The sequence below is a fragment of the Trifolium pratense genome, linkage group LG7 (genome assembly GCF_020283565.1).
Source record: "Trifolium pratense cultivar HEN17-A07 linkage group LG7, ARS_RC_1.1, whole genome shotgun sequence".
Classification (NCBI taxonomy): Eukaryota; Viridiplantae; Streptophyta; class Magnoliopsida; order Fabales; family Fabaceae; genus Trifolium; species Trifolium pratense.
Window position 1 is genome coordinate 58,713,316 of NC_060065.1, and position 19,954 is coordinate 58,733,269.

Genomic DNA, 19,954 nt, shown 5'->3' on the forward strand with positions numbered 1-19,954 from the left:
TACCCTACTCATTGTCATCCCTACGAGGTGCTGACTAAACATGACTTCATTCATTAACATCAAATCCATTTCCCCAATACATATTGGGTTGTTTGTTTGGGATTGTTTTAAGAAAAAAATCTATTTTATCATTTAATACTGTTTCTTATAAAAAAATTAGAAAATCATTTTTAACCTCAAAATGAAAAGTTAATCCTAATAGTTTTTATAGAATCTATTTTTTCTTTAAAAAAAAAAAAAACTAAGGAACTAAGTGCAAGAGCTTCGCAGTTTAAAAAAAAAAAATTATGATAATAAAAAAAATAAAGCAACTTTAGATTTTTTTAAAAAATTTAAAGAAAAAATCTCTAAATTTTTTCGAAACAAAATAATTTTTTAAAACTCAAAGAAACGCACTCATTATTTATCCAAACACGTCTTTCGTGACTATGTTAACAAAGATTACAATTTAGTGATTTACAAGCCTCAAGATCCATGCGGTTAGCATATTTGATGTACCTAACCCGCATCATTGTTAAAACAGCCTTACATAGTTACATTACATGTTATATGGCATGCAATAACTAAAAAAAAATCTTTTATTTAAAAAATTGACGAAATTCTAAAAGAATGTTCATTAGCAACATTTAGCTGAAACGAAGCATCATTGATTTTATATTATGCATTCATGATACAGATAAAAATAAATGCCATAGTAAAACTAAGGAATGTGTAATTGGTCATTTTCAACCTGCTTATATCGTGAGAAATCTAATCTAATATAAAAACAATCAGATAATGTGAAGAAAACTGTACGACGTCAATACAAAAAAAGTGAAATGGTCACGTCATCGGTTGAAAAACTTAGTGATGACCTCGTCTGAGGACGGACAGAAATCCTCCTTATTTGTCCTTGCGCCCCTCTCCTTCATCTCCAACCTGTTCCACATACATATAAAGTTTTTACCCACGTCGTGGTCAAATTTGCAATATTACATTTAGTACATAACAAATCATATGGGCAATTGGATTCAAGCTTTCTTTTTCTTCAAATGCAACCTATAAAACTCAACCCCTTTCCCATCCCTCTGTTTTATGCGAATAATAAAGGTATCATATTAGACGTGATGCAGTGTTAGTGCTATAAGGTGCACACATGCACATACTTTAGGTGTCAAAATTAGCATACTTTAGCGTTCAATAAACTTCTATAGAATATAAATTCAGCCAATTCAATCATTTAATTGAAAGTTGTCACCAATAGATCAATTTTATCCTTCATGTCATCAATTTATTTTAACATTAATGTGTAATTTAAAATATAAGTAAATATCAACTGTTAAATGTAACAAAAAAAAAAGATCAACCGTTAAATCATTTACTTAAATGTCTAAATTGTTGGAAGTTTTGTATATAACGATGAAGATAATATAACATGATCCAACGGTTTATTTAGCTACATTCATGTTCTACAAAGAGTTGTTAAAGGGGTGAGAATATTCGGGTCTGTTTGGGAGTTACGAGGGGTAGGGTTTGGAAGAAAAATAGGAAAAAGTGGAAGGAATAGAGTTTTGGGAGCGGAGGGCTTTGGGGAGTTTGTTTTACTTCATAATACAAAATCCTTTGTATTGGAGGGTTTTGGAAAGATAAATTCTTCTTATTCAATCTATATTATTAATTCGTTATAATATACTAAAAATAAAAAATATAATAATAATAATAATAAGCATTCATTTAACGTTCTCTACAAAAACACTCTCAAAAAGGTAGAAGATGTCTCTTTTTTTTCTAATACTTCCCTCCCTTAACAAGCTCCCTATATGCATATAAGATAAGATAAAACATAAAGTGACCTTCTTATACCTCCTTAGCCAACTGCTGCAGGATCTCGATGATTTCAGAGAAATCGGGTCTTAAAGTTGGATCTTGCTGCCAAGACCTCTGAAGAATTTGAACAAACTTTGCATTAGTGCTCTTGGGGATGGTGGGCCGTAAACCTTGAAATCCATTTAAAGCTATGGTAACATAAATATTTCTCTATACAACATATGTCCAGAAGCAAGGACACATTATCTTTCAGCCTATTCTATCAACGGAACTAAAAGAATTACCTTCTAAACCACTCCTATAGCTGCCTGTAGAGGGGTAATATTCTTACGGAAGCTGGCAACAGAAACACAATAGTTTACATGAGAGGTTATTGTTGGAATAGCCATAAGGTAGTAGTGGTACTAGCAGTGCAAATAAGCTATACCTTTCCATTAAAACCAGCAATGAACGAACATTTCAACTTACCAAACTACAGCTCCTAGATTAAAAGAGTTTATACTATAATTTTACCCTATATGTTTTCTACTAATAATTGGAACACATTCATTATTCTATAGTATAAATATAATGCTGCGGTAATCTTTTAACCCACACCATATGCAGAAATACAATTTTATCTCACAACTCGCAAGATGTTGAGCAGCAAAAAGATAACAAAGAAAGTAAAAACTGAACACTTCAGAACAATGTTTAGTGTACATTAGGATAAGATTACTGGCAGTATACTTTGCTAAAGTCGATATGAGAGCATGTCTGGAACCTAAGTGGCTCATGAGTAATGTCAACATTTTCATTTGTTGTATATTTCTAGAAGGACAACTCTATAAAAATCATCTAATTAATAAACATAATCACTTAACTTTTATTAAAAATAAAACAACCAATTCTCAAAAGACAACAGGCCTTGAAAAGGCCAGCAAGATCATGCAAATTATTAGAACAACCTAATGATAATACTATGAGAAAATTACCTCAGGCGCCATCCAATGATATGTCCCAGTTTCTGCTGTCATAACTCCGGATTGAGTTTTCACTCTAGCAACCCCAAAATCAGCGAGCTTTACAACCTGTAATGGAACACACACACACACACACATATATATATATATATAGAGAGAGAGAGAGAGAGAGAGAGAGAGAGAGAGATTAGTACATAAGAGTGGGGGCTTGGTACATGCTCCCATGAATTGCACGGCATTCTTGTGTCGAACCTTTCTGCAAGTTCCATCAGCAAGTTTGTATATGCATACTTTTTAAAAATGACAACACAACTAAAACCAATTTGAATTTTGTAAAAATTTCCCTCCTAAAAAAAGAAGAAATTAGTGAATAAGCCAGCTACATTAAAAGTTCAACATATGATGACTAGAACCAAGAAACTAGATAAGAATGCAGATATTATATATTCTAGTAGCTCATCCACCTTGGCCTTGCTCGAAATTATTTGTGCCATTTTTTTAGATAGTTTTGCCTTCTTAATAATAGGCGTACTTTTTGACATTGTTAAATGTTCTGACATGTAAAATACTATCTCAATAAACAAGTAGGTCGATTCCGATTTGGAAATATGAGCAAATTTAATACACATACCTCATGGTAAAGACTTCCTGAGCAAACTCTTTCTGCATTTATGAACTTACAAGCTTAGCCTTGAGAACTTTGATGGCTACTTCCTGGCTACAATATGTACCTTTAAATCTGATTTAATTTAAAGAACTGGTCAATTAAAATTGAAATTACATATGCACTTACATAAAACATCTGTGAAACTAACATAAATGCATGATTCTAGATCGCTATGTACTTACAGTTCACCGTATGACGCAGATGCAACTTGAGTTCCGTATTTCAAATGTTTAGGATCTATTTCCCAAACATCTGTCCCATCATTTGGAATTGTCAAATGATCCGGTTCATATTTCATCCTTGCTTGATCACGTTCATCAACAGATGATATTGGTTGCTGACTGGACCTGTCATGTCTTTGAAAGCGGTCGATAAGAATTCAATTACCGAATTTTGTCAAATTTACTATATAGCTGCCATCTAGAAACAGAGAAAATGGCCAGACTTACCTCAATCTTCAAGACTTCTTTTTCCAAAGTTTCTTTGAGCTTCTCATTTTCTGTTTTCAAACCAAATAATCAAAAAAAGCCCCATTAGCTTAGCCTTTTCAAAATACTTAGACAGTATTAAGAGCATGAAACTGATGGCAAACAGTGACCTAACAAAGTATTCTAGAATACAATAAAAGCATATTCGAGTCAGTATGGTAGATAAGCCAGTGCTTGTGAACTGAAATATGGTAGCTGTAACATGGTTTAAATGAATATGAATTCTAATATTATGTATTTCATGTATTTCAAGATAACTATAAGGGTCAATGGCATTAAATTTTGAATGAAACTGCTCACTTTTATTCCAATATGTATCCATCCCAACAAACTGGTAACGATAACAAAATGATTATCAACATACCCCGTAGGGCCATCCTTCAACAACAAACACGTCTAACGAGTAACCATCAGTTGTGGAAAAAGCATGTGCCTCTTGGATGTTCAGTCCAACCTCAGCAAGCAAAGCAGTTAACTGCAGAAGCAACCACACCTTTGAGATGCTCTCATTTATCACACAAGGTTCAAAGTTAGTCCTAATTAAGTTTACATAAGTAGGGTGATTGTGTGTAGGTTAAGGTTGAATGCCTGTCCCAGCCGAGTCAAATGTTTTCTCAATCTCAACCATCAATCATGAATTTCAATAATATATGAACCACAACTGATGAACTCCAAATTTGTGCTACTTGTTTAGGAATAAGCCATAATATTTTGATAAGGAAAGCTATCACATACCTGGCTGAGAAGCTTTGGCTTGTCATCTGTTGAGAAGGTGATTTCATGCATGGGCCTACATCATTTTCAGTGACAGATGTTTGATATTTTTTTTACAAAGCATCCAAAATTTAATTAAAACACCAGAACAAAAATTTCATAAATCATTTGAAGTATAATATTACCACCCATCATACAAGCTTAGATAGACATATCTTGGGTATGTAAGTTCTTAGGTTTGTATTGTAGATGATTGGCCAAAGATAATATGCATACATTAAGACCAGACTACCATACAAATAATAATTATCAGTATTTCAACCTCGAGAATGCCAAAGAGATATTTATTAATATAATTGAAAAGTGGATATATGAAAAGTACTAGGGTTATAGAAGATCTGAGTTAAATATTCAGATCCACCCCCCACATGAAAAGAAAAGGATGTGTAATCTAGACTCTAGGTCATTTTTCATATATATTTTTCAGGTCTAGGCCTAAAAAAAGCTTGCAGCAGAAATTTCACCGTGTATATTGTACAATGGCATCCACAGATCGCTCCTCTTCTAAGTCACCAGAATCATTTTCTTCAAGAGCCAGTGCTTCAAGATTAGGAGAAGAACCAAAAGCGGGAGGTGGATGTATACTACCAACAAATAAAAGAGAGAAAATAGAATCAGAATTGCATATTACAGCCATTGAGCCCAATTAACTAGAATAATTGGTGGTGCTTTACACACAGCTACTACTTGAGATTTAAGATAAGAGCACCCAAAAAGTTTACTTTTTATGAAATGATGATGATAAGTGAGAAAAGGATACCCCTGTCTGCTAGAGTATTTTGAAGAACTCTGAACAGAATCTTCCCCGGGTGCATATGGTGGAAAGATTCAACTGTGTTTTCATCAGATGAGGAATGAAGCTGCACCAAAATTCCAATGCCTAAATGATATTGTCCACATGGAACAGAGGAAATTATATGAATCATACCACTCAAGATACATAAACTGAAACTGAGAAGAACTTGAATACCACGGGGGAAAGCCATAATCTTTACAATTTAGAAGTAAGAAAAATATCTGATTACTTAAAAAAGACAATTCAACCAGACAAATGCAGTTGGATCTTGTGAAAGAAAATATTCACAGACATACTCATGACACATCGACAAAAGAAACCTGCAACAGAATTTCCTCAACTACAAAGCTAGTATACTAAAAGTGGCTCAAATGAATCATCACAATGATATATGAAAGCAAGTTGAAATTCAAAATGTCTTCAGTCAAGGAGGTAATAAAAAATTCAAGGCATGCTGATTAGAGTGCTGCATCATATATCATATATCATACATGTACAGTGTAAATATAAATTGTGCTTGATCTTATTCAGTTTGTTAAAGTACATAGGTATAACAGGCAATCCCTGATTGGAACATATACATTTAAAATGGTAATCCTACACCAAGAATGAAATGAACCACTTGTAAAACACAGCAAAACAACAATGTCATTATCTCAAATTATTATTTGTGTCGATGTGTCCGTGTTCGTGTATGTACCCGTGCTTCATAGGCCGCACCACACAAAAGCACTAAGAAATGAAAACTACAAAGATTTGAATTAATAGCATGAAGAACAGAACACTGCAAGGGTCAAGTTACCTGTACTAAGCAAATTTCAAATTGAGGCCTATTAGCAGGATCACGTGCTAAATGTAGTAATCTCTTATGCATAAGAACATTTTCCGCTCTTTCCACATTCACATCTAACGAATACCTGCATTACGGAATACCCTCAAATCTCTCTCCAAAACTCAAAACCAAAAATATTTTTAAAAAAAATTATTCAAATAAAACAAAAATTTAAAAGGAAAACACAAATAAAACTCGTAAACCTAATCAACAAGACTAATCATCAACTAAATGGAATCACAAAAATCAACTAAGCCAATTATCAAAATTCAATATATTGCATGCACACAGTTTTTATAGAGAACAACAAAAAAACCAGTGTTAATTGATTCTACATGATAAATTCACGCTTAAAACGAAATGAATCCACTGCAAAAACCTCGAATAATTACATAAACATAATCACAAAATGAGAATAAAAGAAGATTCACACAAAAAGATGAAAAAACACGCGAACGAAATCTGTTTTGAGCACAATAAAGTTATTTAACCATTTCTCAACAATGGAGACTATTGACTACTGTATATAATTATAATTATAATACTAAGTACAATTGCGATCATATTTTCCCTTTTTTTTTTGTTTTCACATCGATTAGTTTCAGTCTCCTTCCCTCGCAATCATGGGGTTTGAACTGTGGTCCTCTCTACCACCGAACCAACCGACGATTATTGTATTTTTTCTTTTACAACATTTATAGAAAAATGTACATTTTTCAATTCAATCAAGTTAATTAAAGGGGTTCATTTTTCTTAATTAATGCATTTTCTTAACCTTTCTTTCATTACAATAAATTTTAAATTTTATTGTAAAACTATAATTAGTGTTTTTCCTAAGCAAACTACTACAAATGTATAACTTAGATCAGTTTCATAGTTAGTTAAGGGACAAAAATTATTATTCTTGTTATGTCTTTTGCTATCTATTTTGTTTAGTCACATAGTCGGTTTCTAAATCAAACATGGTACAACAAACGTTGTTCAGTCCAATCCTCTGTTTTTTAGTAGATCAAACACGTGCGAAAATAATGTAGTATATAATAGATAGACGATAAAAATTAGCACCGCACTCAAATAAACTACAATAACACTAAATATCATTTAAGTAGATCTTGAAATTACTTTTAAAATAATATTCTTTAACACAATCTAGATGTAAATTTATTTTTTTATAATAATAAAATAAATTAATTTTAATCAATTACTATAATTTCTACGTAATTTTTATGTATTTAGTTATAATGTTCATGATAAATTCAAGGGCTTTTAAGAACTAAAATATATGTAGTATGTGTTATTCAAGTCCATGCTTAGTTTTCCTTAAAAAGATTGATGACATGTCCCAACATTCTAAAGTTTAGGCATTTTTTAATGATACTTCATTTGTCCTTCATTATAATAATTTTGTCTAAATTCTAAAATGTTTATAACTACTGTTGTGTAATTTTTATGAAAATATTTTATTTTAAAAAGACTAATAAAATATCAAAATATTTATAAAGAGTCTTATATTTAAACAGAAATACATTTTTTGTAAAATGTTTTTTTTTGTATTCACCATCAGTTTAATCTGGTTTGGGGGTCAGTTCTAGCATCAAGTGATTCCAGCCCCCTCCTGATTGCAGTTGTGGGGAATCGAACCGTAATCCTCCCTACCAAATTCAACGTCAATCACCACTTAACCAACTAACGTTTGGTTAAAATGATCTTATTTGATACTTGTTGAAAAGAAGCGATTCATATATATATATATATATATGCCTCTAAGCACATTTTGCTTATATATATATATAAATAAATGAAATCAGAGAGTACATGATAAACACCAACACCGTCCCAAAAAAAAAATACATACATGATACATACACACACATATAATGATTCCACGTTTTTTAGTAAAAATTGCTTTCTCTACACAAATTACTTTGTACAATGTCAAAATAATACTTTAATTTATGGACTATTCGATAATTTTTAACTATGATTCAGTTATACCTAAAAAATATCATAGAGTAACATGTTTTGACTCAAAACAAATCTCAGAAGTAACAATTTTGTAGATAATTTTACCTTTCGTTATAGTGCGTGTTATCCACCAAATTATTAGAATTCCTTCGTAAAAAAATATAAACTCGAGTATTGAAAGAATGATACTTCATATTTAACCATCAAATGAAGGCCAATTACAAATAGAAGAAAACTACTAAAGTAAAATATATAGAAAATTACATCTTAAAAAAGTGCAGCTCACGTTAAAACGAAAATACTTTGACAATGGGTGTTTGATCTATTTCTCAAAATAAACAATAGAATGAAATCATCACAACCGTACACCTTCACATTATGTTTAACATAAATTTCTCAAAAAACATCTATTCAAAAGTTAGTACCACACATATATTTTATAAAAATAAAATAAAAAATACCTTAAATTTAGTACCACACATATTAAAGCTGTCAATGGATATATTTCATGTTGACAATAGATTTATCAACTATGTCTTCGTAAGAAATAATAGAATGAGATCATCATAACCTTATAAGAAATAAGAATATTCTAAATATGCAAATATCATCTCTTTTGTTACCTCCCATAATTTTTAGGGTCCGGTTTTGGTACATAAGCCCAAGCTTATGCACCGTGCATAAGGATCCATCAATTGCTGCATACACCCCACCCTTTCTTCCTGCACCCCAAATCCTTGCTTTCTGCACCCCCACAACTTCTCGTACGCCCCTCCCTAACCTAATTGTTTCAATCAAACACACAATTCCCAAACTCTCGCCGTCGACCTCTACATCTCTCGCCACCGTCAATTGCAAACCTCGCCGTAACCGCCACCGTCATCATCTTCCAAATCTCACCATCACTTCCAACCTCGCCGTAACCTCGCCATCGCCAAATTCAAAAACAGTTTCCAAATCCATCACCGTCTCGTCTTCTCTGTTGTTCATCACTTTAAGATCTCGCCCTAACCGCCACCGTCTCGTCATCTCCGTTGTTCATCTCTTCTACATATTAAGGTAAATTGATTTTGATTTGAGAATTAGCTTTCATCATTCATTACCATTTCCTAATTGAATACTTTGATTTTGATTTTGCTATTCTAAGTTGATTTTGATTTTGCTTTTGATTTTGATTTAATTTTGACATGAGAATTAGGTTTCATCATTCATGATAATTTCCTAATTGAATGCTATTCTAATTTGATTTAGATTTTTATTTTGCTTTTGATTCTGATTTTTATTTTCATTTTGATATGCATGAACGAATGAATAGGCTTGTTATGATTATTATGGCGTGGAAACCATTAGGCAAGTATTATGGTTTCAATGTTATGTTTCTCTGTTTTTAGGTGTTTTGAGGGGGAAAATGAATTTAGCTTGTACTGATTCTAGCTTGTACATGATTTGAAAATGAATGGATTCTTTGCTCTAGATAAGCTTGTAGCATATTCTTTGAAAATGAATAAGAATGAATTTTGATTTAGCATTATGTTTTGCCTGAAACCATTAGGCAAGTATTTTGGTTTCACATTATTCTGATATTCTACTTTGATTTTGATTCTGATATGCTAAACCATTTTGATTTTGATTCTGATATGCTACAAGCTTGTATTAATTCTAGAGTTTAGCATTATGTTTTGCCTGAAACCATTAGGCAAGTAGTTTGGTTTCACATGGAAGACTATCAAAACCATAAAACCATACTTATGGTTTAGGTTATAACATAATGCTAAATTCCACAGTTAGGATTATATAGGATTGAACTTGGAATTGTTGTGGTATAGTGATATTGTACCAATCTCACTATGTCTAATTCACATTTCAGTACTACATTTGGGCTATTACTTGTCTTGAAAACTCTGAATCTGTTATGGTAATTAAAATAAACACCCTTTTATGTTTAATTTAATTGATTAAGGTTTAAATATCATGATTTTTGTTTATAGGTGTCTGCACATACATCTGCTGGGAAAACTGTTGTGGCGTTATATGCAATTGCTATGTCGCTTCGAAATGGACAATGTGTTATCTACACTTCACCTATTAAGGCACTTAGTAATCAAAAGTATAGAGAATTTAAAGAAGAGTTTTCTGATGTTGGTTTGATGACTGGTGACGTTACCATTGATCCCAATGCTTCTTGCTTGGTACATTTTTATATATACTTTCTTCCTTTTGTAAATGTTGTTTTTGTAGAAGAAAACACCTTATAGCTTTCATGAAAACAATTTGACTTCTTTTGTTATAAAAATAGCTTATAGATAAAAACTTTTATGATCAATGCTTAATTATGTTTATAATAATACCATGAACGGTTTCTTGCAGAGAAAACAATAAATCATTAGCGGTTTTATTGGAATAAAACAAATAATTTAATCCAAAGTAACAAAATTTATTGGTTTTTTTTGTTGCGTAATTTATTTATTTTAGGTCATGACTACAGAAATTTGGCGTAGTATGCAATACAAAGGGTCTGAGGTCACCAGGGAGGTGGCTTGGATAATTTTTGATGAGGTGCATTATATGCGTGATCGCGAAAGGGGTGTGGTTTGGGAAGAGAGCATTGTTATGTCGCCAAAGAATGCCCGTTTTGTCTTCCTCTCTGCCACTGTCCCCAATGCCAAGGAATTTGCTGATTGGGTGGCAAAGGTTATTTAATCTCAACTTGATTCCATTGAATCTCTATTGATCGACATATTTTTGGTTCTTTTTTGTGAATAAAGGGATGTATTGATGATGGTCTTATGATTTGGGTTGATTGTAGGTGCACCAACAGCCTTGTCATATTGTTTATACGGATTACCGGCCAACTCCCCTTCAACATTATATTTTTCCTTCCGGAAGTGAGGGTATGTACTTGGTTGTAGATGAAAAGGGAAAATTTCGCGAAGACAGCTTTCAGAAAGCTTTGAATGCTCTTGTTCCTGCTGCTGATGGTGATAGGAAAAATGAAAATGCCAAGTGGCAAAAAGGTTTGGTGCTGGGCAAGGCTGCTGAAGAAAGTGACATATTCAAGATGGTGAAAATGATCATCCAACGTCAATACGATCCCGTGATACTGTTCAGCTTTAGCAAGAGGGAGTGTGAGTTTCTTGCAATGCAGGTAAGTTCTAATTGATGTTCATTCTTCCATGTGTGATACTATGTCTCTGATGTTGTCTATGGTATCTGCAGATGGCAAAAATGGATCTTAATGGGGATATAGAGAAGGACAACATAGAAAAAATATTTTGGTGTGCTATGGATATGCTTTCAGATGATGATAAGAAGTTGCCTCAGGCAAGTTAATTAACTTTAGTGTCTATCTCTCTGGGTATATTTACCATGCCTCATATGTCTGATTTTTAGCGTAGTTCTTCTTAGTTTAAAAATAACACTCATCTCTTAAACCGGATTCAATTTTCTCCCGTCAATTCTATCACACTCTATAATTTAAGAAAACAAGGATTCCGTAGGACTAGTAGATTTTAGATTTATTTGGTTTGCCTTATTTGGAGCTTGACCTGTTCTTTGCTGCATAAGCTTTGTTTGCTTTGTGGATTTAAGTTAAGCATTTGTTTCTCTATGTCAAAATCCCACTGTATATTTTGAGGGGGAAAATAGGTGTTTTGAGGGGGAAAATGAATTTAGCTTGTATTGATTCTAGCTTGTACATGATTTGAAAATGAATGGATTCTTTGCTCTAGATAAGCTTGTAGCATATTCTTTGAAAATGAATAAGAATTGATTTTGATTTAGCATTATGTTTTGCCTGAAACCATTAGGCAAGTATTTTGGTTTCACATTATTCTGATATTCTACTTTGATTTTGATTCTGATATGCTAAACCATTTTGATTTTGATTCTGATATGCTACAAGCTTGTATTAATTCTGGAGTTTAGCATTATGTTTTGCCTGAAACCATTAGGCAAGTAGTTTGGTTTCACATGGAAGACTATCAAAACCATAAAACCATACTTATGGTTTCAGTTATAACATAATGCTAAATTCCACAGTTAGGATTATATAGGATTGAACTTGGAATTGTTGTGGTATAGTGATGTTGTACCAATCACACTATGTCTAATTCACATTTCAATACTACATTTGGGCTAAATTATTTTTTGTTTAAAGGTAGCATAATTGTGGTATCTATAATTGTGCTAAGCATGTATTGTAACATAATTCAGTACTACATTTTGCTTTTTTCTGCTATGTTTTGTGTTCTTTTTCAAGTTGAACGAGAGTTTTAATGATTGTGTGCTGCCATCACAGTTTTACAAGTTTTGCAAGAGTTCATTGAATCTGCAACGGTTGATCATGGTCTGTGTTTGTGGCACATATTATTAGGAGCTTGCAAGAACCATCGTAACTATGTACTCGGAATTTATGCTGGAGAGAAACCGATGGAGCTAGTGTCACTAGAATCATCTGTTGATGTATTGTTATCAAGTATATATACAGCCTTAGGGGAGTTGCAATATCATATTCCGGTTGGAATTGATTAGGTTAGTGATGCTCTCTACTTTACCTTGTGTCTGTTTTTTATAAGTATACAATTGTGTATAATTTTCAAACTAAGAAACTGTTAATGGGTTAATTATTGAAGCCATTTAACAACACTAGTGGTTTCATTGGATGTACTAAATGATTTCAATAACTTCATGAAAACATTAGTCTTGTTAAATGGTTTCATTATGTTGTTTCTTAAATAGTTTAGCATTGCAACATACTTTTGTCTGTAGCATTATGTTGTTTCTCATATTGTGTTTCAGTTTTACTGTGCTACATGGTTAATAGTTTTTCCCTTTAGCTTTGTTTATATGGAATGACATAAATCAATGTATAGTGAATGTGTTCTCTGAGTAGTGTTGTTCTGCCATGGGTTGGATTTTTTGTTGTGCAGTATTGATTATCTTATTGATTGAAATTTATTTGACTTGTGGGATTTCATTGTGTTTCATTTTCATTTGTTATATTTTTGGTTTTTTTGATGTGGGAATGATTTTCATTGATGCAGATTGAAAAATCTAAGGTGGTAGATTTTCTATCAACCTTCAGCCTTGGACTATCACAGTCGGATGACTCAAAAGCTTCATCATCGCGTAGTTTTAGACAACTGAGGGGGGAAATGGAAGAGGCAAAAGGAAATGAAAAGAAAAGAAGCAACATAACAAAACTGAGGGGGAAGGAAGTTTGGATGATGATGAAAATGTAAAGGATAAAAAGCTGAAGAAAGGTACTGAACCTGAGCAGAGATTGAGACACAAAATGAATATTCCTAAGGAGGAGTGTCATTTTTATTTAAATTAAATTGTACAGAATGAGTGCCATTTTTCTTTAAATTAAATTGTATACCATAACAAAAGCATGGATGTTAGAGAAAGGGAAATTAAAGTATGAAGAAAATTTATTTTTCTTTTGTGTACCACTCTTGATTTTGGTTTTCAGACTTATTATTTTCAATATTATAACCTTAGTTTTGAATATTATTAGTCTATGATGGATTTGTACACTAAAACCATTTATCAAGAATAATGGTTTCAGTAAGTTATACACTGAAACCATTACTCTTGTCAAATGGTTTCAGTTACATATACACTTTTGATAAAAGGTTTAGGAACTTTCATTAGTTGAAACCTACTTAAGGATGGTCTCCCAACATAAGAAAGATAAGGATGGTCTTCGAATCAACCCATTTGAAGGACGTGCATTTGAATCCAACACATCACCTCTCTCTCGAAACATGGGTTCATGGGTTGATTCGAAGACACTTCTCCTCTCTCCGAATCCAACACATTTTAATCTTTCTCAACTTAATTATAAATGTATTTGAACGACATTAACTATTAAGCAGAACCATTTTGAAAAAACCTCTCGCCACTTTCGAAATTTAATTTTTCTTTTGTGTGCCTCAGTCGATGTTATTTTTGATATGCAAACCATTGAAATTCATAAACAATACACGATATTTATCGGTTGAGGTAAAACATATTAACTAATCAATGTTATTGATTAGTAGGCAAAAATGATATTTAGAAATGATTAATAGAACTCAAATATCTATCATTTACGTCACATGTTATTAATGGCGTGTCAACTTTATTTCTCTCGTAAAAAATCACCCTAAGTTTATCGTGGTGGTGCAATTGTTAAAGAAATCATCAAAATTCCTTCTCTCGATAAGGTTCAAACCCTAGTTTTTCTCTTCTACAAGTTCTCACATTCTGTTTAAACATATACTGTATTGAATTGTAACCACCAACCAGTTTACTACAATATCGCCCACTTACCTATGTCAACTTCATGTACTAAAAATTGCTAGACAATAATTTTTGCCTTTACTATCTTCAATTGAAAAAATGTAACAACAATAGCAAGGAACTAAGGATGAAAAACCTTTGTCATCATCATTTCATGAATATGCAATGCCTCTACATCAACAAACCCGCGCCCGCCCCTCCTTGTTACCGTGATTTCTAAGAAGCTACAAAATCAAGCTTCTCCATTACCATCGTTTTCACAAACGAACTGCACATCCAAACAAATGCTTAAGAATTTTTTTGGACACTTGTCCGACATGTGTTGTAGGAGTGCCATACAAGTGTCTAAGTGTTAGACACCGACATGCCTAATCATAGAAGTATCCATACTTCATAGGTTTTGCATTTTGTTAACGAGAGACGCACCAGTTCAGTTCAATTTTGAGACCAGTAGTTAGCAGCACATAAATGAGCATTGTAGCATCCATTTTCAATCATCATTCAGAAAAGAATCAACAATTACACAAAATAATCTTTTGGTATTTGAATTGAATCATTGAATCAAACAACAGTGTGAAAAAAACAATACACCATAATCTCTCATTTTGATATTCTCCATTTTCTATTCCTATTCCCCATTACAATTTGTGCAACAGGAGAACAAGTCCTTAACTTCTCAACCCAAAATTTCACATCCTCTTTTCCCAATTTCAAACTCATCATCAAAACAACACCAAACAGAAACCCTAAAAACCAATTTTTTATGGCTTTATTTCTCAACAACAAAGAAATTGAAGAAATTCCAATCATACAGAACAATGAGCTCAAAAACAGATCCAATTCTGAAATTCTCCATGACCACAAACCTGCAACACAGATAATGACAAACAGTTTAAGTTTTTCATTGAACCTCCCTTATCTCTCATATGTTCCATTGAAAAGATAATGACAAAAAGTTTGTCAATGTTCCAGTTTGCAAAGTTGAATCTCATGTGAACAGTTGATAGAATACAGTTCAAAATGAATCATAATACAAGAAATTAAAGGCCGAAACAGTGATTATTGAAGTAGAATGTCAGTGAGTTGTATCTTGCTCCCTACTCAGTACCCACCCCAAGTAATGAAGTTCAAACAAAGCTCCTCATTACTCCCTGTAGACACACTACTATTAGACAAAAATAGTATGGTATAGTAAGATATCAATGGTTAGGACATTCTCTACTTTGAAGATATCAATATGCCATATGTTCTCTTTCCACACCTTTTGCTACCATCGTAGGAACTTAGCATGTTTCTTGTCTTGTGGGCAGTAGAATGGAAGGTCTTCTGGGCAGTAGACTGGAAGACCATCATATCCCATTATAACTAAAGCACACACAGCCTTCTTAAGTTGTCTATAAACCTTGATGTTGGTTGAAGTTTCTCCTTCGAGTATTCCACTGAGAACTTCATAATATATATGTCCATCGAAGGTGACTTCATGAGATTCACTAAGTGGAAAGACTACCACGTTTACGCTTTGTATTGCACCTTTCATAAAATTCCCGGCAAAGCAAGTGTTGATCATCACTGTTAGTGTCGCTTCCAGCGGCACTTTCGGCATGAATTTTGTAGACAAAAAATGATCCGTTATAAATTTAGAATCGGAAGTCCAAATTCCAAATTTATCAACTTCAAACTCAATGGAATGTCCCGCTATATACACAAAAAGTATATCTTGTGCATTAGCTTCTTCAACTAACAATGTTAGTTGTCTTTGAATTGCCACTTTTGTTGGATGCGTATACTTGTTGGTGTCACACAGTATCGTGATATCTTGGTCTATGAAATTGAAGTTTTCCATTAAAATTGTTTTCATCCCTTCGACTTCATCTAAGGTATGCAACAGTCTATCTTCTCCAAACTTGTAATACATCACCCCAATTAAAACTGCCTTTTTTCTTGGCACAGCTGGTGTGTTTTCAGCACTTCTTCCTCCACTACTTTCTGCCTTGGTTGTCTTTCGTTTTTTACGACGACCTTGCTGCATAGCCTTTAGCATGAGTAACTTTGTATGGCTTGATCTCTTGTTCAAATACATTCTAACTTGATCATCTGTAATAGCATAATACATGCAGGTGAGACGACTATGTGAAATGTATCTTAGCAGGATAGAAATGGACTAAAAGAAGACATGCAGGTGAGACGACTATGTAAAATGTATATTAGCAGGATATATACTTAGGCGCATAGCTAAATTTGTACTCCTACCAAGCACCCTCCTAAAGTCTTAGCAGAGTTGTAAAGATAAGATGTCTAAGTGCATGGTCATTTATTTTATCATTGAATCAGCATATAAAATGAATTACCTTCGGCTGCATAAACAGGATGAGACACCAGTGTAATATGACTGCTTCCAAAGCTCCTCAGCCTCAACAGCAATTTATTAAAATGAATTAGAATGAAGAAGGCGAATCCTGTTTCCAATAATAAGGTGAATCCTTTTGCCAATAATGTTCCTCCGTCAACCATAAAAGCTATTCCTCCACGACCCATGGGGATCTTCTCATGTTTTCTCACAAAGTTTTCATTGGCATTTGCCTGAGTTGTGTGTGGGCAACTGCTACTGTGCTCAACTATAACATATTCAAAAGGAAATTCCCAGAGAGGAGAGTCACCCAATGGATATAACTTACTCCCTCCAATCCTATATCAAGTAGAGTATGAATGTTCATTATATATATCATATCTAAGAAAGAAATTGCAGGTGATCAAACTGGTAATACTTATTATCACTAACCATAAGTTTGGTATGGTCTGGACATTTTCTGGAAGAATACCACTAAACAGATTCTGTTGAATGTTCCTGATAAAATAGAAAAATTAGTAAATGTCTGAGCAAAAACTGAAATAAAAATCCTACAACTATTACATATAGCACCTGAGTGCAAGATATTTAGTTAAGGTAAAGCTTGATTATTAGCTGGGGCTAAGCAAAAGTAACAAATTGATGTCAATTAAGGTAGGTCTTATAAGACTCCAATGCTAGCTGCCATTAGTTCAAGCATAAAAGAAACTGTGCTATAAACTAAGGCTAATGTAATGCACTTGGGTGTTTTATTCTCCAGCTACTTCCCCTTCAGCATGAATACAAAATAGACTTTACTAGTCTTATGGAAGTAACATGCTTTACATGATCAAAAAATATATTTCACAGGTAACCCTTGCAAGTACATATACACATAGTTGTTCAAGGAATTCTTAAGCAACACTCAAAGCTATCTAGCTTTTGGCTTATTTTTATTTCTAGTATAGTTTCTATTATTACTTAGTCCATACTACTTTTGCCTTTGTCAATTATTAAAATTGGTGAGTTTTAAATTGGCTTCATCTTAGTCAGTTATTAAATGCATGCAGAGAGGCTAAAGTTTCAGTCGAAAACATACATTTTTTCCAGGTTATCTAAGCCAGTGAACACATTGCCAACGAGTCCAAACAAGAAATTGTGGCTTAAATTCCTACAAGAGAAGAAGCGATAATTTCACAGCCACTTTAGAGATGAATCACTATCTCATACTAACAAAAATGAAAATGTACTAAAATCAAAAGTATTTGACTCACAGATGCCTTAGTTTCTTCGTTGTTGATAAAGAATGGGAGATATTTTTGCTCAAATAGATGCAGCAAGCCATGTTCCTGGAATAAAATTGAGTCGTCAGAAAAAACCCATTGCTCAAGACACAAGCACTCATAGAATGACTCATGAAGTAATATAACAAACAGAACACTAGGCTTACATATGAGTGGAATTGGGAAGCAGACTGTATGGTATTGGTATCACACCCACTATGTTGTGAGAGCTGACATCACTAATTAAATAAACAAGAATGTATAACTAAGTAAATAACATATGTTACAGTAAACCAGAAAAACTTAAAACAGCATAGTGGCTTCATCTTAGTCAATTATTAAATGCATGCAGAGATGCTAAAGTTTCATAGAAAACAAACATTTCTTCCAGGTTATCTAAGCCAGTGAACACATTGCCAATGGGTCCAAATAAGAAAGTGTGACTTAAATTCCTGCAAGAGAAGAAGGGATTATTTCACAGCCATTTTAGAGGAATCACTATATCATACTAAAAAAATGAGAATGTACTAAAATCAAAAGTATTTGACTCACAGATGCCTTAGTTTCTTCGTTGTTGATAATGACTGACGGATATTTTTGCACAAATAGATGCAGCAAGCCATGTTCCTGAATAAAATTGAGTCATCAGAAAAACCAACTGCTCAAGACACAAGCACACATAGAATCGGCTCATTAAGTAATATATATAACAAGCAGAACAATAGCCTTACATATGTGTGGCATTGGGAGGCAGACGGAATGGTATTGGTATCACACCCACTATGTTGTTAGAGCAGACATCACTAAATAAACCAGAATAACTAAGTAAATCACATATATGTTACAGTAAACCAGAAATCGTTGTATTTATATGTATAACTACGTAAATGACACATAGTGGCAAAATTAGTGTATGTAACTTGTACCAAAACACTGAATAAAATCACAATATCTCAGGAGTAAGAAAATAGAAGTTCAGTGCACGAAATTTTCCTTCCATTACTACCTATGTAGAGTGCATACATTGATTCATGCATGAAACTTACAGAAGTAAATCTGATTATGAAAAGTTCCATTCCTTCCACACAATAATCAAACTTACAGATGTTGCAAGTTTTGTAGATTGTGGAGCAAGCCTCCAACTCCTTTCCATCCTTGGAGCACCGGTGAGTAGTTCAAGGTCTTGTGTAGGTCCTTCACTGCTAATTAAAAAGAAATTAATTACAACCTTGTTTTAGGAACTAATTCAAATTGAACGGTGGATTCTAAGAAAATCATGTATAGAAGAAATTAATTCCATGGGAGGAATCTGCCAAAGGATTAGTTCCTAAAACAAGGTTGTAATTAATTCCATGTATGAAAAAGAAATTAATTACAACCTTGTTTTAGGAACATTATAGAAGAAATTAAAATCAGTTCAAAGGAACATACCATGTGAGGAATCTGCCAAAGAAATCAAAATCACGAAGAAGATGAAACGTGCAATGTAACCAGACGCCATATCTGCAAATGACTGAAACCAAAATTCAAAAAAGGAAAAATAAATAAAATTAGGAACCCTAACCTATAACCAGAGTAATCACAACTCTTAATTCAAAATGCAAATATGAAATACTATATATTATTAACTGGAATTCAAGATTATGATTAGAAAAGAAGGGGGAAAAAATGTAAGCGAAGAATATCAAAATCAAATTCAATGAACTTAGTTCTTCCTTGGCGAAGTAGCGATTGAAATGAATTATGATTCTGAGATCGAGTGTATTCTGA

The 19,954-nt window shown here is 33.0% G+C and overlaps 3 protein-coding genes and 1 pseudogene across 6 annotated transcripts; 1 reads left to right on the forward strand and 3 right to left on the reverse strand.

Annotated features, from left to right (window-relative positions):
* Positions 1–635: 635 nt before the first annotated feature.
* Positions 636–9,319, reverse strand: LOC123896718 (annotated as a pseudogene).
* LOC123896717 (serine/threonine-protein kinase STY46-like) lies at positions 1,011–3,733 on the reverse strand. Its single transcript, XM_045947073.1, has 6 exons — positions 3,618–3,733; positions 3,450–3,507; positions 2,984–3,115; positions 2,781–2,876; positions 1,843–2,016; positions 1,011–1,067 (listed from the first exon to the last, which is right to left on the reverse strand). The coding sequence occupies exons 1-6, from the start codon at positions 3,731–3,733 to the stop codon at positions 1,011–1,013; spliced, it is 633 nt and encodes a 210-aa protein (XP_045803029.1).
* Positions 8,990–13,743, forward strand: LOC123899891 (DExH-box ATP-dependent RNA helicase DExH9-like). 4 transcript variants are annotated; one of them, XR_006805759.1, is made up of 7 exons: positions 10,084–10,205; positions 10,279–10,479; positions 10,763–10,981; positions 11,097–11,435; positions 11,507–11,611; positions 12,663–12,820; positions 13,333–13,743. XR_006805759.1 is itself a non-coding variant. In XM_045951150.1 (6 exons), the coding sequence occupies exons 2-6, from the start codon at positions 10,333–10,335 to the stop codon at positions 12,660–12,662; spliced, it is 885 nt and encodes a 294-aa protein (XP_045807106.1). In that variant the 5' UTR covers positions 8,990–9,349; positions 10,279–10,332; the 3' UTR covers positions 12,663–12,823. The 4 variants fall into 4 exon arrangements, 3 of the variants coding, with proteins under 3 accessions (XP_045807106.1, XP_045807105.1, XP_045807104.1); XM_045951150.1 differs by lacking the exons at positions 10,084–10,205; positions 13,333–13,743 and adding an exon at positions 8,990–9,349 and having other exon boundaries at positions 12,588–12,823; XM_045951149.1 differs by lacking the exon at positions 13,333–13,743 and having other exon boundaries at positions 10,030–10,205; positions 12,663–12,823.
* A 1,351-nt stretch (positions 13,744–15,094) lies between these two features.
* On the reverse strand, positions 15,095–19,694 carry LOC123899888 (protein STRUBBELIG-RECEPTOR FAMILY 2-like). The gene is made up of 11 exons (XM_045951142.1): positions 19,616–19,694; positions 19,287–19,383; positions 18,916–18,987; positions 18,737–18,811; positions 18,565–18,636; positions 18,352–18,423; positions 18,176–18,250; positions 18,001–18,072; positions 17,355–17,420; positions 16,924–17,261; positions 15,095–16,669 (listed from the first exon to the last, which is right to left on the reverse strand). Exons 1-11 carry the CDS (start codon positions 19,683–19,685, stop codon positions 15,843–15,845), a joined length of 1,836 nt encoding a protein of 611 aa, XP_045807098.1. The 5' UTR covers positions 19,686–19,694; the 3' UTR covers positions 15,095–15,842.
* Positions 19,695–19,954: the final 260 nt, after the last annotated feature.